Raw genomic sequence first — 24,254 nt, forward strand, 5'->3', positions numbered from 1 at the left:
CATGACATGTTGCTGTAGAACACACTTAGAAACACACAAATAGATGCCATCTTTTTGCTCTCATTGAACTTCTTGTGCTGAAACCGAGCTGTTGTTTTTTTTTCACTCACCTACTCAAACCACTCTAAGAACACCTTTTCTTTGCTGCGTCTTTCACACATCTGCAACATGTGCTTTCTGACAGCTGCCCTGCTGTTTTATTTACTTGGTGAGTATTTTGAGCATTTTGCAACATTTGATCCAGCATAAAGTCGCACATGGAGTTAATGGATGATTCATCTACTGAGCAATGTAATGTTTACGCCAGGGTTTTTAAACAATGTGCCGTGCAGTACAAAGAGTCTGCAAGTTTTTTTTCTTATAGCGGATCATTTCACTGAGTAGTTTTTTTTGTTTGTTTTTTTGGTTAGTGTTGTGTTTGTTATCATCATCAGCTGCTCTTTTTCTCTGTTGGAGGGAAAACCTAAATGACTGCTGGGTTTGGTTAAAACTGATCATCTTTCTTTATAATGTTGAACTTGTTTTGAGACTGACTGTAGTCTTAACCGCAGCAGATCAGCTTTATTGATGAGGGTTGCATCTCCCTAACCACACTGTGTTGTGAAAAGGTTTAAAACTATAAAATTAGAAATGTGATTTTAGGGTAGTCACTAGCTACAACCAAAGAGAATCCCAAATATGCACAGTTTGCTGGTGTAGCATGTGGTAATGGACAATAACCAAACATTGCATTTTTTTTCTATACCAATTTGATTGAGAGTTTACTATAAACAAGGTTAGGTTTGCCAGCTTAAACATAGAGCACTGAGGTTTTGCAATTTGCATTTGTCAAAGCTTTTAAACACACTACAAAAATACATTTTTTATGTATTTGAAATAAATCAAATTGCAATCAAAATAAAGTCAGTGAAGATAATGTTAGACATGGGCTGTGGTCACATTGTGAAAGTAGCAATTCCACTGTGAACTGTCAATTCAATTGCTGGGCTAACACTAAAGAAGTGAAAGTGGCTATTAACAGTGTACCGAGAATAGAAAGTAAGAGGTACATGCAACTGAATTGCCAGTATAAAAACCATATGGGGGCTACTGTGTCGCCCACAAGCGGCATATTCTAAGTGATTGAGAGCTTTTATGGAAAAATACTTTAGTTATCATTAACTGTTAGTGCACTATATAGAGTCTTGTCAAACAAAAAAATTGAGTAAAGTTGCTATTTATAGGTAGTTTAAGTTATATGTGACTTAGTGATTAACTAGTCTGTATGTTAGTGACAATTTTTCCCTAAAAGTTCATGAAATGTCACGGCTTGTCTTTGTGTGCTGCCACTGACTTGGTACCTAAGCATGCATAAAAAAAACAGCTGCACCAGGCAAATGAACAATCATATGCATTTTGAAAGTGGTTTGATAAGTATGTTTGCTTCAGAAGTTCACACTCTTCAAATAGTTTTTATATCTTTGTTAAGATTCTTCCACTTCATCTCATGGATGCTTTTCAAAAGGGCTTTTACTTCCTCATATGGAAACTTAATTCAAAAATTCTATCCATCTTTGAACCCTTTCATACTCATTCAAAGTTTCACATAGAAACATCATTCAAACTTTAAACCAGTTTCCACCTTTTGTGCTTTGTTATATCAGTTAAGCTTTTTACCTAGTTCTTACAATTATAGTTCTTAAAGTTCTTCAGTAATTACTATTTGAGTCTTATGTTCATTTCAGACATTTTCTGCTTTTCACATTTTGTTTATTAGGCACTGTGTTTTAGCTATACTGTAAGTTTATCCATTAGTTTACATCTGGTTTTAAGACTTTTTTCTGAACTGGTCCCATAAAAAACAACTTGCTGTGTATGTGTGATGTGGAAGTAGGTTGGAGTTGTGTCTAGTATCAAATATTTGACATGAACAATATACAGTATATGGACACAAATGATTGTACCAAGAAGCAGAATAATTTTTGTAAGTCTTGAAACATGCCTTAACCAACTGCTTTAATTGTGTAACATTAACCATATGGTAATGTGCAAATAAATAAAAATTATAAAAATTATAAATAAAATTTTTAGTTGAAAATTTAAAAATGTAATTCAGGGATTTGCATGGTCATCCAGTATCAACCTCCTCACCTCCATCACCTCCTCCTTGTTGTCCTTTTCAGATTCCATTTCCTGTGTTCAGTTTGTGGCGCCGCTGAACATGGGAGGAGTCGTAGGGTACGTGCAGTTTGACTCCATGGCCCAGACAGCCACTGTCAATGTGTCTGGAGCTGGATCCTGTGGTCCACTTAACTTTTCCCTCAGCGAGTTCCCCGTCATGTATGGCCATTTTGCTCAACCTTGCTCAAGAGCAAATATCGGCTCCAGCGTTTTTAACTTCACAGCTGATCCAAACTCCAATATCAATGTGTCAGGCCTCTTTGATCAAAGACCAAACCTAGACGACTTCTCGCTGACTTTGCAGACATGTAACAGCACTAAAGTTTGCACAGTTGTAAGTCAGGGACAAACTCACTTAACTCGTCAGGCCAGGTTCACAGGACCAATCGCTGGTAATATTTATATCCGCCTCAACACAGGAGAGATGAACCCAAGGCTTCTTGTAGACCTTGTTACAATCGGTCAGGTTAATGCCTCACAAACCAATATCACTCTCTTTGGATCTACGAGCACGGCCGCAAGCTGTAATGTTTTACTAGGAAGCTTAAACACCTCCACTTTGACCTCTTTGGGTGTGGTGAAGGTCGGAACCCCTTTGCAATCTGAGAAGACACGTCTAGACCAGATCAGTTTCAACATCAGCACTACTCGCTTTCTGTTCTTCCGCATAGAGTCAGGTCACAAGTGTGCTCAGATCTATAATGTGTCAGAGAAATGGGTGACTGCTGCTGTGAATATGAGAGGGATCAAAGGATACTTCAGCTTCCGTCAAGCTTCCCCATTTGATACGACAGAGTTGAGGGTGAACCTGACTAACTTACAGAACAAAGTTGGCCCCTACCATGTCCACCAATTTCCTGTCCCTTCAGTCAGGTCTCCTCAATCAAGCCAATGCTCGAATGCTAGTGTGGGTGGCCACTTGAACCCATTCCAAGTCAACACTGCTGACCCATCATACCCGAGGGTTACTGGGTCAACACATGACAGGTATGAGATTGGTGACCTAAGCGCCAAGCATATGTCCCTTGCCAATAGAAACGAGGTGGATGAGGTGTTCACAGACTTCAACCTCCCTCTGTTTGGACAGAACAGTATCGTAGGTCGCTCAGTTGTGATTCACCAAACAAACGGCGACAGGTATGCTTGCGCCAGCATCAGCTACCCTGGTGAAGTGATTGTTGCCAGAGCTAGGTTTCAGAGCCCTGTGATTGGCGAGATCTGGTTCACCCAGCTGAAGAACAATCCTCTGTCTGACGTATCCATCTTCACGGATCTGTTGTATGGAAATTCCACAATGACAGCAACCAGAAACCACAACTGGCATGTTCACACCTATCCCATTAGCTCAGAGAGGGATGATGATGAAAGGCGCTGCAGCACAACAGGTGGACACTGGAACCCCTTTAACATCAGCACAGGAGACAGCAGCTATGCCCTCCACTGTGCCCCATCCAGATCCTTATCCTGTGAGGTGGGAGACATGTCAGGCAAACACAGTACCATCAACCTTGGCATCGAAGCGGGTGGAGTGGAAGCAAAAAACTTCTTCACTGATGTCACTTCCTGGTTGCCTGGGTCAGGCATTATTGGTCGTTCCGTGGTCATCCATCAAGCAGAAAGAGGAGGGCCAAGAATCGCTTGTGCCAATGTTACAATGGTGCGGGTCCCCAAAGCTAGCTTAGGTAACTGGTTTGGCCCTGGGATGTCCAACGGCCAAGTGCTGTTCTCCCAGGCTGTCCCACAAGGCCCCACAACTATAAATGTATCCCTGATGAACCTGAACACCATAGCTGGGGGTTACCATGTTCATATACTGCCCATCAAACCTGGCAGCGAAGAGCCTTGCTCCAATGCAAACATCATGGGCCACTTCAACCCATTAGCCTGGAACGTATCAAACTCTCCATCACCAGGAAATGGCACTGTGGACCAGTATGAGATCGGAGACATCAGTGGGAAGTTTGGGATGCTGAATGACCTAAACCAGCTTGAGGCTCTGTACATGGACCCTAACATGCCATTAACTGGACCCTACAGCATCGTGGGAAGGTCAGTGGTGGTTCACCACGCCAACACATCGAGGTGAGAAGCTGTTTGTTCTCATTAGAGAGATATAAGCAACAATGACAAAGTGAAAGAGAGAAGAAGGTTTGGGAAAATATTTCACATATAAAATGACCACAAGTTCCTATAACTCAAGAAGAAATGGTTAACTACTGCGCTGTGGTCACTGAGTAGACCTTTGCTGGAACATGTTTGTTGCAAAAAAGTATTTGTCATTCTAATTCATATAAGATAAGGAACCGCATACAGAAAATTGCATCAATTCTAGCCAACATTTAAGCTTCCCCACCCTCCGGCACCCGCAACAGCCCTCTGGCAAAGTAGCAGACTTACCCAGTTTACTGAGCAGAGGGCAATTATAGGTATAGGATTCACAGGCTGTGAGTCACACTCCCTTCATGTCAGTTAATCTCCCTCATTCATTAAGAATAACTCAACAAAAATATTGTGTCCTCAGGGTTAAGCCTGAAGGATTTGGATGCTTTGCTAATCTTGTTTGTCTTTTTGTGTCTTTGTGTGCGTGTGTGTGTGTGTGTGTGTGTGCACCTGCATTTCCTCTGCAGACTGAGGTGTGCTAACATCTTGGCTGACAGAGATACAGATGGACAATTCATTATTGCCAAGGCTGTTTTCAACGGTACAGTGACAGGGACAGTCCGGCTGGTAAGAACCAACAACAGCAAATGTCTTTTCCATTAACGGCAATGTATAGATTCACAGTTAAATTACAAAATATGCTGCATCAGTGTTTTTCATAATCCTTCTGTTTTAACCAGCACACACCATGTTTTATTCAGTTCTCCATTCACCTGTGACTGATAAACACTAACTAAAATAATCTACAAGTTATATACAAATATCAAATGTTGAAAATGTTACTTTTTAAGTATTACTGATCAAGTGCAAACAGTTTGCACTCCCATCCCCCAGATCTTTTTCATCTTCAAACTTGTAGTCCAACACCTGCAAACAGTTTGATGTGTAAAATCGGTGGAGTTCCTCTTTATTAAGACAGAAAGCAGATCTCATCTCCTACACCAAATTTGAAAGATTGCATTTTCTGTAGGTGGCTAACACCAAAGATATTAGTAACCTTAACTCAACCCAACTTTTATTTCATAACAGATTGCTACAGTTTGCAACAGTACAAAATGTAAAGACATATTTCACAAAATGAGAAAAAAAGGATGTTTTCCCCGCCTCTTCAGAGGCTTTGTGAACAGGTGGCAAGCGTTCAAATTCTATTGATGTGGGTGTATTTCTGTACGGCCTGGAGTGAAAGAGGATATAATACCTATTGTTCTTGGCACTGAAAATGGACAGACTGCTGGCACTGATATTTAGCCCTGTAATATATCACCCTCCATAAGATTATCTTCCTTCGTCTGCCTGACAGTCCATTTTTGATTTTGAAAGCGATTCCTCAGTTCAAAACATTAGAAATTGTTAAGAAACCATGGCCATCGTCAATTCAAGTGAAAAATCACCCAGCCCAGCCCTTCACCAGCAGCTAAATTACAAGATTTCATAGAAGATATACAAGGTTTTCCTTCTTGCTAACTTATTAGGAGCCAAGCTGCCACAAAAACATGACAGAGTATTTCTGCTGTGCTGGGCAGACAGTGAATTCATTATGCCTGTGGAGATTTGCAATAGAGAGCTATGGGAAGCAGGGGAGAGATCATTAGCTTAGCCTAATGTGCGTCTGCTATGGCTAGTGGAACCTACAGGCCCCCCGAACTAGGAAGCTCACCAAGGGAACAGCTGTCTCTGTCAGCCGCCCTCCAGAGGCCCCATACTGAGCTTTGCGCAACATCTATGGATAAGAGCTCATAATATCTACAAAAAGACCATATTATTGAGCACGAAATTATAGTCTTCAGAAAAAATCTGTTCTCTCAAGCTTAATCTGATTTTTTTTTTTGCTCAATCAGATTCAGCAAAAAGTGAGTGAGTGTAAGAATGCTGAAAGTATGGAATATCCATAAATCACCACTGGTGTCCATTTTAACTGCCTTTATATTTTAGCATAAGCACGTACCCAGTTCTGGTTGAACCAGTTACTATGAGAATATGAAAGTACACTTTCAGTTCAGTCCGTCTATTTGTTTCATTGATTTTTCTCACTCCCAGCGCCAGCAGATGTTTCCTGATGGGAGTACCGGTGATATCACACTGGACGTGTCCCTTCAATCAGGAGAAAGAGAAAATGTAAGTACAGAGTCATATCCTGTACACTAAATGCAACTAAGATACAAAACTAGTAGTGCAGAGTCATATACTGTAAACTAAATGCAACTGAAAATACAAAACCAAATGCATTTCCATGTAGCAGCAAGTTTTAAACTCTTTAAAACAGAAAAGCATGGAAAGGAAAAGTTATGAGATAGGTACGGCACCAAAGCCGCGCCAAGTAGAATAATATAAATGGCCAAGTAAATCCCAATGTGAAGGTGGAAACACTCGCAACACAGAGATCCATGTTGATAGTAGCAGGATTGGTTTTATGATTGTGACAAAAGGAAGGTGTTGAGTTTAATTTCCTTCTTAAGAATGGAGCTGAATCCAGTGACAAGAGGCACTCACTCACAAGACAGAATTTTGCTGCCAGTTTTCTTGATTCTCAGAAGAATCTACCAGTGGCCTATAATCTGAGAAGAGGTTGTGCATTGCTGCAGTGCAGTGAGGGTGGATTAATAATATGGTGCAGGGTGATTGAAGTTCTCAGATATTTACTGTCCTCCAGCAAGTTAAGTTCCTTGCTTTTGACTGTAGCAGGGTTTAGATGGGAGTATAGATGTAGAGTATAGATATAGTATAGATTTGTTTGATGTGTGTGCACGGCAAACAAACTAACTAACAAAAAAAAAAAAAAAAACAGTATGTACACATACTCACACTTGTATTTTACCCCTTTGTGCAGCCAACTGTGGTGTCCTTGTTCATCACCAACAACCGCATGGGCGCTGACAGCCAGTGCAAGAATGTGGGCAGCACATACAATCCCTTCAACATGACATCACCGGTGAGTCCACACTGTTTTTTATTTTACTTCTGTGCTTCCTCAGTGATACTTTACTGCTGAAGCTGCTAAATCAGCAGTGTAAATCTAATCTGCGTCTTATTATTATTGACATTTTAGGGCATTTTTGTTTTATGCTGTGAGAATTTATGCAGAGCTGTTATTTAAGTATTATAAGGATTTAGTTTCTGTAAAACCAGATATTTGTTTTGGTTGTCTTAAACTAAATTTTCTACATGCAAAGTGCTAAAACTTGATAGTAGCTCAGAGAAAATCTGGATTACAATACTGACTGTTATATGAAGACACCATTAACAAATCCATCATCAAAGCAACTAACTGAGACCAGTTTGGTTGTATAATCCAACAGCCTGATGAATAAACTGCTTCATAGATGATAGAGATACTTTCTTGTAACACACTTGTGATGGTGTAATTTGTGAAATACACAAATTAAATCAACACATATTTCTGTAAATAATTAATTACGATATTGCAAGGATATTTGTATTTGCCCCAGTTAAAGAAAAGTCAAGCAGCGCAGAGAAAGAAGTCACACTGCAATTAAATGTCATTGTGACATCACCAGTCACAGTTATCGTGCCAAATATCTTTATTGAGGTAACTGTGAGATCTGCTTCCTTCTCTCTCTTCCCCCTTTAGAACAGCTGTTCATTACAGTATCCTCTGAGCTGTGTGGTGGGGGAGATATCCACAAGGCAAGGCCCTTTCAGGCTGACAGAGGGTCAGCTCTACACTGACAGAATCATCCAGCTCTCTGGAGACAACACAGGTACCACACTGACAGAGCTATTTCTAGTGAAATGATAATGAATGTGTGTATTGCAGTGGTGAAAAAGCTCTTCTTTATTAGCAATGCTAATTCAGGAAAGGAAGTTTCTCATGTTAAGTGAATATCATAATGTGCAAAGAAGAAATGTGGTTCATGTTTCTTTGTGTTTTTAGTGGTCCACAGGTCTCTGGTGCTGAAGAACGGAAGCAGAATCATCGCATGTGCCGACATCCTCCCAGAATCCCCTTCAGCAGAGCAGACCTTTCTCGGAGTGACTAACTTCAGCAGGTGCGTGTAATAAAAAGTCATACTGTGTGATTAATAATTGATCTTTAATCTCTTTGGAGACTTTCCATGTTTCCCTGAGCAGAACATGCTTTATTTGTCTTGTATGTTTGTAATCAGAGTATTTATTTAATTACAGATTCTTGTTCCTGTAAATACTGTGTGACTATTTTTGACTTCATAAATTAGTGGGTGGGTCTCTACAGTAGTTTGTAGACATGTACGGTGGTTTCTACTGGCATGAATCATACTGTACCTACCGCAGTGACTCCTACACTGAATGGCGTAAAGTAACTTCTATATGTGTTCATTTTTAGGTGAACAACACTTTGGCACTGTGTACAAATGTTACTTAAGAATAAAGAAGTAGGAAAAATGCAATCAGGACAGCATTTTTTCAAATGTTGGGCAATTAATCCTTATTGCATACAGAATAAAATGATCAGTGTAACACCATGTAGCTTAACACAACGTATCCCTAATAAGTGTATTACAGAACCTTAAAACATAAGTTTATGTTTAAATATACAGTGCAAATATGTGTTTGTACCACATTGTGCAGTTTATTTTGAGTTCTGTAAACCACAAATCTTCAGAAGTGCTTGGTGAGTGTTTAATAATAGAACTTCTCTATTGTATTTCTGAAGAAATAAAATGGAAATAGAGAGATCTATTGTATTTCTCTAGAAATACAATAGAGAAGTTTGGTAAGCACAAGAGAAGGTCATTTAAGGACATGGCAATCAAGACATTTTTCCATCAAGGCTTCTCATGAAATGTGAATGTGTGGCCCAGGACACACCACTCCCTGCCATCAAATGATTAGTCCCCCTGCAGTTTATGAATGAACCAAAAATATTTTACCATTTCAAATGGCTAAAACTGTATTTCACAGTAGAGCTCTGTGCAGCGCTTTTATTTGCTAAGCTCCACCTTACCCCTGTCTCTCTCTCTCTTGCTCTCTCTATCACACAAACAAATTGACAACAGACCCATCTGTCACTGTCGGATTGGCTAAAAACAACAACACATACGTGGTTATTTGCATACAGGGTTGGGATGTGAGATCCGATCACAAGTGGTCACTCAAGACACATTAATGCCAGGTGTTAACTGACTTACTTAGATCTGTCCACTTGTGATCTGATCACCTGAGACACACGTTAATGCCAGGTCTGAGGAGGGCATCTGTTTCTTTCCCTTGTCCTGTGCAGGAGCACAAACACCCCGTTTCTGATTGGCTGAAACGGCTCTGTGCAAGCCAATTGTTGATTTCGCATTTACTGAACCAGGGCTGTGTAGGAACACCAGATTTGTTTTCAGCACAAACACATAGCAGACAGCTAGTAGACCATAAGGAGATATTAGCTGAATTTTTATTAGATTAAGATCGCTTACTCTAGCTTTGATTTAAAACATGACTCACGTGTTAGTAATTCATATCGTAAAAATGCATCTTGCATCTTGCATGCTGCTAAGATGTTATTATCATTCCTGCAGTGCTCTGAATACCCCAGGTTGAGCGCGCCTGGATCTGATTAGAGTGAATGCAATGAAAACAATGTATTTCCTGGTATCCCCTGGTAAGCGTTGCATTATGTAACTGCAAAGTTATTGTTTCATTTCTTTTTGCCCAGATATGACTTCCGTAGGAGGGTTGCAAATGTCCTGCAGTTGGAAATGGCAAGAGTCACCATCCTCCCCAGCTCTCCCCTCCCTGCAGCAGGTGGAAGGTGCCAGCAAGTCAACTTCATGGTGTCTGGTAAGGCAGGAACCCCCTAAAAAAAAAGGATGTTCCCCTATCAACACAACGTGTCTAATTTGCATTGAAGAGGCAATGGTATGACCTTTTTGAATAACATAGCTCTTAAAACAGGATCTATTCATTTTATCTCTTATAACATGAATCTATCGGACTGCATGTACAACATGTATGTCATGACAACGCTTTAGATACTTCAGGCCTCCAGGAGTTATCTGGGCAAGCGGTGTGTCCAGAATGGCTGTGTTCATCAGGACAATGAACTATTATGGGCATTGAAAATCTTTAGAAAACCTGAAACATTTCTCAGTAACCTGATGCTGGTGTTGAGTGTCTGTCTGTCTCATTTTCTGTCCCTTCCTCTGTCCCAGTGAGGGGAACAGAGAAGTATCTGTACAGAGGTTTCACACAGTATAGCACAGGACAGGTATTTATGCCCTCAGAAATCTCCCACAAGGTGAAGAGTTTACTACTGTAATAACTCCTGAGAAGGCCTCCTCTACTGTGACTATGTTTATGATAGTAATACAGCAGAAAGATGCACAGACAAACGTTTTCAGAGAGCATATAGCTGAGAGTTTGATGAGAATAAGAGTTTTATTTGCGTCACAGACTAGAAAACTAAAACAATTAACAGCTCCAGCACTGCATTGTTTTAAGGGAATGATTTGTCGCAAAAGTACCTGATAAGCACTCATACATTCAGCACTTGACAACCAATTGAAATGAAAACAAAGCTTTCTATGTGGCGTAAGAGCAACTATTTGTTCTTTCTGGCGCATTTGACACGCACTGCACAATTCATTCATCATCTGACTTAATGATGCGAAAAAACAAGCCCATAACTGCTTTTGGTCTCAACTACAGTTACTATCAAGTGTAAGAAGTGCAAGTGCCCAAGTGTCTTGGACTGCCTTAGTGTAAGTGTGACCCAGCATTTTCTGTATCTTATAGGGAGTGTCAGCACAGAACTTCTGAGGTCTGTCAAAACCAGTGAGCTGATGGGCATGTTCAGAGAGTCTGATTCATGTACAGGTAAGATTGCTCCATAATGTAATCACACAGTCGCTTAAACCGCACTTTATCTCCATGATGAGAACGAGAATTTGTTAATGTACTCTAAGAAAAACAACAGAACTATTGGATAGTTTAACTTGTATTTATGAACACAACCAGCTCTCTGAAACTAATATTTCCTGTTCAACAAATATTTGATGGAAATAGGGCACAATATCCATCCATCCTGTGCAAGAGCTCTATCTCTTTTTTAACAATTTCCCACATACCAAGATGATCCAGTTAACATACTCCAGATTATTCTTTCAGATTTATAAAAAAAAAAAATAAATAAATTCCAGTAAACACATGGCACAGTTGAACTAGAGTGAAAGTAACAATAACAAGTAAAATATAAAATAAAATAATAACATATATTTCATAACCGGAGAACATGAAAGCCATGCCAAGCACTGATAAAATACTAAATCCAACTGAAACATTCATTGTAAACTATTTAAAAAAAAATTTTTAATTATTGTTGAATTGCTTCAGGAGAGGTGTGTATATGCTTTTAATAACACAACGTCAGAGTACAAGAATAACATACACTTGAGTTACAGCCTCTTTTAATATCTCGGGCCCTGCTTGAATAACCTGTGGACACCTTTCAGATGTGACGCCTTCACCTCCACCAAGTGCAGTTTCGCCACTGGTGCCAGGAAGTTTTCTTCTTGGCTTGATGTTCGCTGCCGCCTGCCTGCTGCCTTCTACAACTTACTTATAGCTCAGAGGTTCAGCCGTGCCATGCATCATCAGAAGGGATACATGGAGCCTCCCGTTGTAAAATTGTGAATATGTTTATGAAATCAAGCGCACCATGTGGTACAATGGTCATCTGATAAATTAGCAAACAAATAATGACTGTATCGCTTCATTTTTTTCCCACAACAAATACTGCTCATGTTTTATTCATTTGGACTGTTAAAAGGTAGAGGGGGGTTAATGTGTTACATTTTTCAGATTCCCAGACTTTTAATATTCATGTATGCACTATCTATAAATCAATGTCAAATTTTGTGTAAATATATGGAAAACTGTGAATAAAAGACAATAATGTTTGTATGACGTGCCAACAATCACTGTGATTTTTTTTCTTTCTCTTTAAATCCGTGAAAACATCTCAGCACATGAGTAAATGTGTGTACACAGTGTATACAGTGGTTTAGCAGAACAGTAATACTGTGAACATTCATATCAAACTTTGTACATCTAATATGACATTCTTTAAAAAAGGGTTTGCAAGTAGTAACTAATGACTTTATTAAAGGTTCTTAAAACATTTTCTAATGCTGTGTAGGCCAGTTGTGAGCCCTTACATTTTCGGCTGCCAAAATCTTGTTTACTGTTTTTCATCCTCTTCCAGAACCCTTACTTGGTCTCTTGAGCTCTTAGTTTATTAGGTAGGCGGCTCCAATTGATTGACCTTTGACGTTTTGGAAAAGTGCTACAGAGCAGCTGGACCAAAACCCATTTATTTACAATTTATTATGATTTGTAACAAATAACACAATTATTGTGAAAACCCTAATCCTACTTAGGGCTTAATCTACATATATATATATTAATATTAATAAAACTATTCATTAAAACATATAAACCTTTATAATGAAAAGTGATACATTTAGGTAGAGAAAAATCAACTCACTGACACCACTAAATGTTCTTATGGAGCCCTAAAACTAATGAAAGACTGTAAAAGGTTCTCAAATTGGTTAAATGTAATTGGTCAATAAACAAAACAGATAAATATTTAAAATGGTGTGTAAAAATACATGTAAAGCTTTATATTGCAAGTGCAGGAAATATTAATGGTCCATACATTGTAGGAAACAAAAACTAATGCTTAAATGTGAACCAAGACATAAATAAATGAATATTCAAAAACAGGCAAACCAATGAGTTAAATAATAATAATGAAACGGCCTGGTAAAAGACAAATAGAGGACGAAAATATTCAAATTTTTATTACTTTTGTCAACTGATTGTTGGGGTTGTTGGCTGATTGATGGCCAAAAGTGTTAAGTTAATTGCTTTTACATTCCATTATAATTATTTAACTAATTGTATTATTTATTGGTGTATTCAGTTATATTTTTGACTTACCTGATACCTTTTAAACCCTCTTCTCAGTTTCAAGGGGCCATATCCCAACAGTAATGTTGGGCTGCTGCACACAGGACAGTGTTGTGATTTTTCACCTGGAATATTAAATAGTTTGTGTGTGATTATTCTTTGTATAAAGTCGAACATTAAAAGCAGTGATATGCAGTTTATGTATAATTATTCTTTGTATACACTGGGACATTAAAATTGTGATGTATCTTTTATGTATGATTGTTTTCTTTGTATACGGTAGCAGTGATTATCTTTTATGTAAGATTGTTTTCTTTGTGTATGATTACTCACAGAAAAAGAGGCGAGTCTGGATCCCTCTGCGTCTACTGGAAGAAACTGCAGTCACGTGACCGCAAACGTCAACAACGAAATGGCAGCCTCCTGTTTTGTAAATTAACACAAGGTCCAAGCTGGTAAAGGAGCGCTTCGTTTTCTCTCTTTAACCCCAAGAGTCACATTTCCAAGGCGAAACCACCGGGTGTGTATTCAGCATTTCGCAGGCTGCATGTGGGGGGACTTGAACGTTAGCTATCGGCGGTTTGGGGAGCTAACGTCTCCTGGCTGCACGGAGCGACACAGAGGGATGTTGACTGTTTTCAGCCGAGGGGAAACGGCTGGTCTCCCCATGCCTGTCTCTGTTGTTCGTTAACAAAGCTGACAAAAAGCGTTTACATAGAGCTGTAAAACTGGCGGAAAGGGCTAGCAACTTTACAAACATCCCACCGTCGTGTTACCACACCCACTACTAAATTCAACGCCACACGTTGAATCAATTAGTTATTGTGTGTAATGGTTGGCCTGTTGATAACAATGATCTGTGATTTATAAAAAAGCCCGTCCATTGAAACAACAAGCTGTGTGGTATTATAGTTTGTTTGTTTTTTTAGAGAAACCAGAAGCAAGTGTTACATTTCTTTGTCGCTACTTAGCTAGCGAGTTAGTCAAACCTTAAATACCCCCGATTGCTCTAAAGAACAACTTGTAAACAACAATCGCATGCAGAGCGTTTAGCCAATAGGAGAGCTCATCGATGAGGAAGACTGCAATGTGATTGGTCGGTTTGTGGCTGATGTGGCGATTTTACGCCATTCAGACGCTGTGGACAGTGACAGTGAATTCACCACTGCGCGATGTTGTCTCAGCTTTGTCAAGTTATTGCATTTGAAATAGGTCAATTGCATTATTCTTTTAATATTTAACCCTGGCTCCTGTGACAGTTGCTTAATCAGCATGTTACAGCAGGTTACACATCCAGGTGTGCACTGTGACTTTGAGCTCCACGTTGATAGTCAGGCTCTTTCCAACTCCAGGCACCTGAAGTCTACATGGCTTCTCAAAAGTCAGGTAATCTCTGGATAATTAGTGTGGGTTTGAAACTATTAATGACTGTGGGAATGTCTTGGTGCTTTTTGCTTAAATGGTTGGGTTGCCTTTAATTGCCTTTGCCGCTTTTGCAGATTAAACAGATTCTTTTCATATCATAAAATGTCTGTAACACTGTCTGCACTTGTTCTAGCTCAGCATCCTTTATATTAACTTCTGAGATTCAACATCTTGCATCTTATTGCATTAGAAAAAGCGTGGTATCAAATAACATCAGCCTACTTGAATTTTATGGTAATTTTAAATTATGTCATCATTCTTTGTCCTGATTCAGACACAGCCATGTCTCCAAAGATCACTGGAGAGCTGCTCAGGCAGCTTCGCCAGGCGATGAGGAATTGCAAATACTTCTCTGAGCCTATACAGGCCTACATCGTCCCCTCTGGAGATGCCCACCAGGTAAGTTAGACCAGACAAAAAAAAAACATAACATACATTTCCTGTATTAATACATGTTTCTATGATTAAACAAACTGAACGGTAAACAAAGACATGCATGCATGCATACGACGTGTCGGATTTGCTGCTCCTGTCTGTCTTACTTCGTGTGTGTTGATTCACTTCTGATGGTCCTCGTCTGACCTTCACAATTAATTGTAGCCCTCTACCCACTGCTCCTCCCTTTTCCCTCTCCATGCACAAGACGTGATGTGAGAAGAGCAACAAAGGTGGCATTCAAAATGGCTGACTGGTTGATGGCCACTTTACACTGATTGTTAATGAGGCCGATCTCTGCCTTTCTCTCTGTCTCTCTTTCTCCGTCTCTTTGTCTCTCAGAGCGAATACATTGCGCCATGTGACTGCAGACGTGAATTTATCTGTGGATTTAATGGCTCGGCAGGTATGTTTTGCTTGTGTGTGAGTGGAAATTATATTTTAAAGTTAAATGAGTCATCTCGGGTTCAAATCTTAGTTGGGCAGACTAGAAGCCAAGATCTAATTTCCATTGTGGAAAAAACCTGCAACAATGTGATAAACAAACTTGCAGAGATAATCAAACTTTTATTCTATTGTGTCCTATTCAAGCCACCGAGATACTGACGCATCTCGTCTCAGATTCAATTTAACTCTTACTCAATAGTTTCTATTGCAGAGATGGCCTACTTTTGTAATAAAAAACCCTGGGAAAACTGACACCCCTAACATCAGTTTAAGAGAAGCGGATCTTACTCAATCTCAGACCATTCAATGCTGTAATTTCAGAAGCATAACACTGAGTATGTTTCTTCTTAGAACTAAATAAATTACTTTGAACGCACTGTTTTACTGTACAAACACAGCTGACACATCAGACAGTTAACAGGCAGTAATAGACTAGTGTATCACCTTCCCAGGATCAATGCAAATTTCCTGCATGCTTTCATGATCTACCATTGTACAAACTGGATCCAGCAAAGCATTTGTGAATGGAAATGTCAAATTTGCTTTGTGTGTTGTGATGTGTAGGTACAGCCATCGTCACAGAGCAGTATGCTGCAATGTGGACCGACGGGCGATACTTCCTCCAGGCCAGCCAGCAGATGGACAACAACTGGACCCTCATGAAGATGGGTAATGTCCTACTTGTTGTCTCTTTTAGTACAAGATGAATGTGCTACCTGCCTCTCGGAAATGTTGTGTAAGCTGATTGTATTGTTAAGCTCCCCTTTTTTCATTTTTAAAAGTTGTGGTTATTTTTGGTAATACTTTTGAGTGCTTGCTCATATTATCACAGATTTACACTACACACTTTTGTATTGAAGTCACTCTTTATAGATAACACAAATGTTAAGTACTCTCAGCATCAAACTGTTGTCAGATTACTGAATATGAGGCGTGAATCACAGCTAGACTCTTGATGTGATTTGAGAGGGAAAATCAAATGTTTTGTTTTGTCAAGCAAGGTTAACCTTTTTATGTCTACGCTGCCTGAAGACAAAAAGAACTGTTAGTGCTGTATTTTCCACAGTGGTATGAGTCAGGCTTAAAGTACATCTCTGTGTGATAAACATGTTTTTTATCATCATATTTAGGACTGAAAGAGACACCCTCTCAGGAGGACTGGCTGATCAGCGTCCTGCCAGAGAACTCTAAAGTGGGAGTCGATCCTTGGATCATCGCTGCCGGTAGGTTACAGTAACATTTCCCTCTCAGCACAGTGGATCAGCATCATTAGAAAGGCAGCACACACAGTGACAGTACAGTAAGAGCAGCATGAACACTGTGCCCCTAGTATACAGCAGGAAATTTGCTCAGTACATTTTGTTAGTTTAAAATGTGCAGTATGAAAATATAAATTGTAAAATAAAAAAAAAAAATGAAAAAATTTAATTAAAAATGAAAAGAGGACATAGCATACAACATGGCTCCAGTGCATTTCTACCTAGTCTGACTATAGAGCAAATTCTGTAAAATTCATAAGCTGTCTCAAGTGCTCTCATGGTGTGGTGCTGGATGTTGCATCTCCTCATCAGACGCATCGGTTCTCTTGTTGTCAACATAATGTTTGTGTTTTTAACCAGTGCTTGTGCATCTTAATACAATCCTCTGATGTTTTGTTTCAGATCAGTGGAAGAACATGTCCAAGGCGCTGATCAGTGCAGGCCACTCTCTGGTGGCGGTGCAGGATAACCTGATCGATGCGGTTTGGACAGACCGCCCAAAAAGACCCAGCACACAGCTCCGCACCCTGGGATTAGACTACACTGGTCAGTGCCCCACTGCCCTGACAGCATTATTACATACATGCTAATTAGGGGTTTGTTTGAGAGATACAGAGATGTTAAAATCATCCCATGTGAACATTAACACCATTATTTTATTCTTATTTTTTTGAATTATCTTATTGTGAGGAGAAGTGCTTTCCTTTACCTTTTGTTTTCTGTAGTTCAAAAACCGTTTTTTGAGGAGTGTGAATTCACTGTCATGACATGTTGGTGCTGTCTGCCTGTAGGTATGTCCTGGCAGGACAAGGTCACCACATTGCGAGCCAAGATGACAGAGAGGAAGATCAGCTGGTTTGTTGCCACAGCATTGGACGAGATTGCATGTACGGTTCATTTTCATCATCAATTATTATTTATTTATTTATTTATTTACTCTACAAATGAAGACAGTAATGATATAATAATATAATGATAATATTTTTTAAGTCAGGTACATTTACTAGGAACTTCAGAATTGTACCTAACTGCAGTACTTCAGTAAATTAACTTTGTCACTTTCCAAATGAATTTTCAACAATTCACCCTTTAAAATCTCTGACATATCTTTTTAATTGAACTGGACAACAAACTTGATATTGTTTTTGTTCTGATCTGTTTTTTATAACCAAAAGAGAAATCTTAACCTTGTGATAAGAGTGCAGTTTATTGAGCCCAGGACTATGACTGTGGAGTGGAGTTATAAACTGAGGGCCAAATATTGTAGCTAGAGTTTGCCGCATTAGGTTTTAGCAGTTTTTAGTTATTAGTGTAAAACAAGCAGCAGACATACCCTCCGTCACTTCTGTTACGTAAGTCCGTTTCGATACATGATCACGATCCAAGGACCCAGGGATACACGGGTGTCCCTCTAGATGCCTGTTTGAGCACCTTGTTCACCGTGCCTAATGAGCTCTTGTTTCTGATTGTTTGGTCTGAGAGCTTGTGTTAATTAGAGGAATGCTGATTTTGATTGTCATCAAGTAGCATTTAGACGAGAGAGTTTCAATGGGCATTAAACTGAAGGGGATTTGCTGAGGCATCTACAGAGGATGAGTGACAGTCTAATAATAACACTGATATTTAACACCAAACAACATGCACGGAGGTTTGAGATCAGAAATACACTATTCGAAATGTCAAATCATGTTGAAATGGCTCAAAATAGGACAGATGAAGTGGCTGCTGACGTTGTCACTGTCATGAATGAAACAGTTGTTTTTCTTTATTATCATTACCTGTTATTAAAATGTAATGTTCTATTATTTCCTTTTTCTCAGGGCTTTTTAACCTTCGCGGTGCCGACATCGAGTACAACCCAGTTTTCTTTGCGTATACCATTGTGGGAATGAACACATTAAGGTAATGGAATATAACACAACACAGTTGATCAGTAAGCTATTCATTATCTTATCTCAATATGCAAGAAAGTGTTTTGGCACAAACACAGCTCTAAATGTCATACACACAGTCCAGTAAATACAATATAACAGTGTAGAAATTACTAGTAAAATAGTAATAAAAGTGTGCTGCTTTTTGACCAAAAGTAACATACTTATAACTCTAAAGTGTAATATTTACATTATTCTTTTTGAGGTTTTTTTACATTTAGTTTTAGGGGTTAATTAAAACTCTTAAATTTAATTTTATCCTTAATGACACTGAAGAGACCTTAGAACATTTAAACATCGAATTTATCAAAATTTGTAGACACCACCAAACCTCTTGATCACAGGCTTCTAACAGTCATGTGAAGTAGTTGATTACAGACCACAGATATCAATGAGCAAAGATTTGACAAAGGCAGAAGAAGATAGCAGGGATGAAAACTATATAGTAAAGTATTAGTATAGTTTTAAATTAAATTTATATTTTCACTAGCTGTTTATGAACTTTCAAGAGCATTTTGTTTACATGATCACCTTTTAAATTCATTACTATACCATGACCTCTGTTTACACGATAATTCACGTGTTATCGTTATTTGATATTAATCTTCAAAACATGAACTTCGCACAAATAAAGCAAAAACCAAATTTGCAGTCATACATTTTTAAGTAGGATATTGTTTACAAAATCCATTGAGGCAGATATAATCCTAGTAATACATTAAAGCCACTCCTCACTGACCAGCTCCTTCCTCCCTGCAGGCTTTTTGTGGACCTAAAGCGCCTTTCTGATCCCGCTTTGAGAGACCATCTGCAGCTGGACTCTCCCAGCAAGCCTGAGCTGAGCATCCAGACCTTCCCGTACGAGTCGGTCTACACTGAGCTCCAGGCCATCTGCGCTGCACTCGGCCCCAAGGACAAAGTGTGGATCTGTGACAAAGCCAGCTGTGCTCTCACACAGGTCATCCCCAAGGTGAGAGAGCAGACACACCAAGCAGTAGCATTTAGAAGACAGTTAATTGTTTATGGTGGTCACGACAGTGGACATAAAAATAGCTTTATTGTGTCTCGATTGTGTTTTTCCTCATTTATAAATTTGACTGTGCTCTCCAAGTATGAAAAACTGCTACATATCAGAACTCATTATCCGTATCTTTCCCAAATTACGTACGTTCTCACTAAAAACCTGTTTTGCAGGATTTAAAATTTCAGATATTTTCATCTCAGTGTTGTGGATAATATTTTGTACAACCTTATAATAGTGTGAATGCCCCTTTTCATAAACAGAAACATGAAATGCATCCTCGAACCAGACACATTCTGTTGTATTTTGATATCCAGTTGAATATTGACTTTTCCTCATATGAAAATAATCACCAGTTAATTTACTGAACCATTGAATTATCAGCATTTCTTAAACATTTGGATGATCAGTATTCATTCTCTTGGCTTTGACAGTAAGCACAATGCACCAAATATTTGTCATAGTAATAGTAAGTCATGGTAAACATATTTCACTGTTAAATTTATATCAAGGTAACATCAACTACGATTGCAAATGTTTCCGCTTGATCGATTTCAGGCCCACAGGACTCCAATTCCCTACACTCCACTCTGCCTCGCCAAGGCTGTGAAGAATGCCACTGAGATTCAAGGCATGAAAATGGCCCACGTAAGAACCTTTGAGCCTGATATTTGCAGTGCTTAGCTTTTATTCAGTTTATGACATTGTTGTAAACTGTCTTGTTAACCTCATAAAAAAAAATAATAATAATATTCACTTTCTTCTTCTGTTTACCAACAGATCAAGGATGCGGTTGCCCTGTGTGAACTCTTTGCTTGGTTGGAAAAGGAGGTATTTTGTTTTACTTATTTATTTATTTTTCTGAGGCCAAACATTAGGTTCATTAGAGAAAAGAACAGATTCTTTTAGTCTGTGTTCACAGGGGTTTGAATGGAAAATTAAACAAGTCTTTGAGAAAGTGGATATTTGTATTGTAAGAGCAACGGACTATTTTCCTACATAAATGATTAATTGATCATAACTTTCATTCACCATATTATTTTAATCATTGACCAATTCAGTTTTCTGTTCTTATATTATAGGAATGTACAGTACTAGTCAAAAGTCTGATTTGAACAGTTACTGGAATGCACTAAAACTTTAATCAGTGTTGGAATCGTGATTTCAGACAGATGTCGCTCGGCTTGAGTTTGAACTATAACCCTCTTTGTGCAACTTGGTGCTGCGGTTATTGTTGTTGTTGTTTTATAGATTCCAAAAGGCACTGTGACAGAGATCTCTGCTGCTGATAAGGCTGAAGAACTACGCAGGTGTGTTTATCTTTCTTATTCTCTTTTTTTTCTGTGGAACAGACCACGTTGGTCGTCCTCATTTGGCTGACGAGCATTTCCAGTTTTACTTCGCGTCAGCTTTCATGCTTGACATGTTGAGTTTGGAAGATGCTGTTTGTATGCTTTCATAGTGACTACTCTGGAGTATTAGCTCCCCCTGCTGGACACGGAAGTGACACAAAATGTCTACTGAAGGCCGTAAAATTAAGATTATTCTCTCAGTGTGCTGCCTTTAGAGTATCCTTCGATCCTTCTAAAGTGTAATATTTATTTATTTTTTATCTTTAACAATTCCCTCACATGTTAACATTTATTTTTTAAGACATCCTGCGTGAGAGTGCTGCTTTTCTTATGGATCTCGTTTCTTTTTCAGTCAACAGAAAGATTTTGTGGGCCTCAGTTTCCCCACAATCTCCAGCGTTGGTCCAAATGGAGCAATCATACATTACAGGTCAGCTGGCGAAAGAAACAAATTTATGTAACTGTATTTTTTTTTTGTTGTTGTTCTTTAAAAATAGTTAATAATGTCTTTTTTCTGTTTCCTTTAGACCACTGCCTGAAACCAACAGAACCCTCACCATGAATGAAGTTTACCTGATCGACTCTGGAGCTCAATTTGTGTAAACAAGATCATTCTAATACACAGCAAATGCATGTAGATCAACCAGTGCTGTCTAGTATTAGTAAGACTTATATGTCTTAATTCAGACAGTCATCAAGAACGCAGACAACATAGGAATGGTTGTGTTCTTTTGCACAGCACAAAGAAATACATCTGCATCTGTATTCTGTCTTTGGCAGTGATGGAACCACAGACGTCACACGTACCATGCACTTTGGGACACCATCTGCTTTTGAGAAGGTACATTTTAATTTTAATCTGAGTTTGAATTATTCTTATTGTCAACATGTACAAACTAAACCTTAGAACCACTGCAGTGTCATTAAACATTGACTGAATCCATCCCAAACATTGATTTTCTTTAGTTTATCACATCGTTTGCTCTCTGTTTCTTGCTCTAGGAATGCTTTACCTATGTACTGAAGGGCCACATAGCTGTCAGTGCTGCTGTTTTCCCCAATGGAACAAAAGGTGCCCCCCCCCTCTACTTTGACATAAGGGTGATCTTACACTGCACGTACCATACCAGTTCAATGCACCCAATATGTTTGTGTGTATGTGTTTCTTGAGTATTTCCTTCCATATTGTGTTGACAATAAATCTTTTATTGTCACTCTCAGACAAAAAAAAAACTACTCATCCGTAAACATGTTGTTCAAGATTAATGAAGCCTTCATTTTGGTGAATCAGTACTTAGTCATGTGTAGTCAGAAATTTGCTGTCACGCCCAAGGAGGACTGGAGAATTTCTGCTGAAATTGGAGAGACACAGTGGGCTATTTTTAAACTTCAAGCAAATATAATTCCACCTACAGTGAACTTGACATTTTAATTGTGGCCTTTACATGAGGTCAGTCAGACTGGAAATGCAGCATCAAGATACGGCATGTCAGAAAGTTTCAGTAGAATTGTGATATGGTTTCTGTGCATTACATCTGATGGAGGGAAACGGGGTAAATCATAGCTCTCCCACTTGATCGCATGGTGAACAAAAGATGACTTATTTATACATTCATGCATTCATTTTCACAACGTGGATAAATACTAAATACAAAAACTCAGTTTTACATTTAGGCATAGACTTGTGTTTTTATTGTGTATTGTATTGTGATTGCTAGCTCTAAACTCCCATGCTCTCCCTAGGCCACCTGTTGGATTCATTTGCCCGTGCAGCCCTGTGGGAGTCGGGGCTGGACTACCTTCATGGTACAGGCCACGGCGTGGGCTGCTTCCTCAACGTCCACGAGGGGCCCTGCGGCATCAGCTACAAGACCTTCGCCGATGAACCTCTGGAGGCCGGCATGATCGTCAGTGATGGTACGACAGGGTTTGGCGGGGGTTGATAAACGGCAATTTAAAATAAAGTCAGGTCAGTGAAAGTAATGCGTTAGTGACATAAAAGCAGGTTGTAATTAAATACCTTAGAGATGTCTCAGTAGTGTCACATATTGGCTTCTGGCTGCAGTGCAGGAATGAACATTATGTGGAACCAGAGCACTAGACATTTGTGAGTGTGGATGGAGCTCTCCAAGACAGGAAGCGGTAGTCTTAGTGCAAGTTCTAAATCTTCATCTAATTTCTTGTCTTTTTTTTTTTTTTTTCTAGAACCTGGGTACTATGAAGATGGATCTTTTGGCATTCGCCTGGAAAATGTGGTCCTTGTTGTACCAGCTAAGCCCAAAGTAGGTCTTTAAATCAGAGGGGAATTAGACAGAAGGAGTGCTCACACTGTAAAGCTATAGAATTTGATTACTCTGCTTCTCAAGTTGTAAAAATAACACATTTTACTCACAATCAACATAAGGAAACGTGTGTGTGTGTGTGTGTGTGTGTGTGTGTGTGTGTGTGTGTGTGTGTGTGTGCGCGCAGTACAACTACAGAAACAGAGGGAGTCTGACATTTGAGCCCCTCACTCTGGTCCCTATCCAAGTCAAGATGATGAACACAGAGCTGCTCACTCAGAAGGAGGTGAGGAATATCCACCAAGATATTAATCAAAGAAAAATTCACTCTTATGAAATTTAAAATTCATCTCAAAAGATTTTTTATTGGTAATGTGATAAACACTTGAAATACAACAACACTTGAATGCAGCCTACTTTACATTCTGTTCATACAATAGGAACCATTTAGCTTAAGATGACCTAAATTAAAGTCATAACGATGCATCTGAATATTTGATGATATTTCCATATATTCCTAGTACATTATTTGCTACTTAAACACAGTCTTTTCACGATTTGACCCTCACTTCACTGTCCTGCAGCGTGACTGGGTGAACGAGTACCACAGGCAGTGCCAGGAGGTGGTTGGAGCAGAGCTGGAGAGGCAGGGCAGGAAGGAGGCACTGGAGTGGCTGGTCAGAGAGAGCCAGCCAATCGTCTGAGGACTGACTCTTTTGCAGTCCAATCATGTTTTCAAAGGAGTACTTTACGATCGATTGCTCTGCAGTGAAAATCGTTTGTATTTTCCTCATCTTTCTCTGTGTCTCACACTCGGCTTCTTTTTGTAAAGCACATCGTATCAGCAGTTTTATTAAAGATCAATGAAAATCAAGAAACACTTG

General features: G+C 39.2%; 2 protein-coding genes and 1 long non-coding RNA gene across 4 annotated transcripts; 2 read left to right on the forward strand and 1 right to left on the reverse strand.

Moving 5' to 3' along the window:
• Positions 1-12,221, forward strand: cusr (Copper-only SOD repeat protein). Its single transcript, XM_023420593.2, has 10 exons — positions 1-208; positions 2,163-4,242; positions 4,788-4,887; positions 6,358-6,435; positions 7,148-7,249; positions 7,910-8,039; positions 8,213-8,327; positions 9,962-10,086; positions 11,041-11,121; positions 11,757-12,221. Exons 1-10 carry the CDS (start codon positions 169-171, stop codon positions 11,867-11,869), a joined length of 2,964 nt encoding a protein of 987 aa, XP_023276361.1. The 5' UTR covers positions 1-168; the 3' UTR covers positions 11,870-12,221.
• Positions 10,013-13,684, reverse strand: LOC111665551 (uncharacterized). The gene is made up of 3 exons (XR_002761506.2): positions 13,552-13,684; positions 13,249-13,343; positions 10,013-10,102 (listed from the first exon to the last, which is right to left on the reverse strand). It is a non-coding gene; the product is annotated as an uncharacterized LOC111665551 (long non-coding RNA).
• On the forward strand, positions 13,609-24,248 carry xpnpep1 (X-prolyl aminopeptidase (aminopeptidase P) 1, soluble). Of its 2 annotated transcripts, none has more exons than XM_023420596.2 (20): positions 13,609-13,738; positions 14,918-15,042; positions 15,421-15,484; positions 16,090-16,194; positions 16,656-16,748; positions 17,187-17,330; positions 17,576-17,671; positions 18,605-18,686; positions 19,475-19,685; positions 20,295-20,384; positions 20,517-20,567; positions 20,988-21,046; positions 21,441-21,518; positions 21,616-21,687; positions 21,869-21,929; positions 22,091-22,160; positions 22,832-23,005; positions 23,294-23,370; positions 23,558-23,656; positions 23,955-24,248. In XM_023420596.2, exons 2-20 carry the CDS (start codon positions 14,926-14,928, stop codon positions 24,072-24,074), a joined length of 1,863 nt encoding a protein of 620 aa, XP_023276364.1. In that variant the 5' UTR covers positions 13,609-13,738; positions 14,918-14,925; the 3' UTR covers positions 24,075-24,248. The 2 variants fall into 2 exon arrangements, with proteins under 2 accessions (XP_023276364.1, XP_023276363.1); XM_023420595.2 differs by lacking the exon at positions 13,609-13,738 and adding an exon at positions 14,036-14,604.
• The last annotated feature ends 6 nt before the right edge of the window (positions 24,249-24,254 follow it).

Source organism: Seriola lalandi, unplaced genomic scaffold (assembly GCF_002814215.2).
Source record: "Seriola lalandi dorsalis isolate HSWRI2012SDOR001 ecotype SW California unplaced genomic scaffold, Sedor1 jcf7180002054654, whole genome shotgun sequence".
Lineage (NCBI taxonomy): Eukaryota > Metazoa > Chordata > Actinopteri > Carangiformes > Carangidae > Seriola > Seriola lalandi.

Coding starts and splice junctions, on each gene's coding strand:
- xpnpep1 (XM_023420595.2), top strand. Junction 16,195..16,655: donor CTGGACCCTCATGAAGATGG/GTAATGTCCTAC, acceptor CATCATATTTAG/GACTGAAAGAGACACCCTCT. Junction 18,687..19,474: donor GTGGGAATGAACACATTAAG/GTAATGGAATAT, acceptor TCCTCCCTGCAG/GCTTTTTGTGGACCTAAAGC.
- cusr (XM_023420593.2), top strand. CDS start 169: ATGTGCTTTCTGACAGCTGCCCTGCTGTTTTATTTACTTG. Junction 4,888..6,357: donor TGACAGGGACAGTCCGGCTG/GTAAGAACCAAC, acceptor TCTCACTCCCAG/CGCCAGCAGATGTTTCCTGA. Junction 6,436..7,147: donor AATCAGGAGAAAGAGAAAAT/GTAAGTACAGAG, acceptor CCCTTTGTGCAG/CCAACTGTGGTGTCCTTGTT.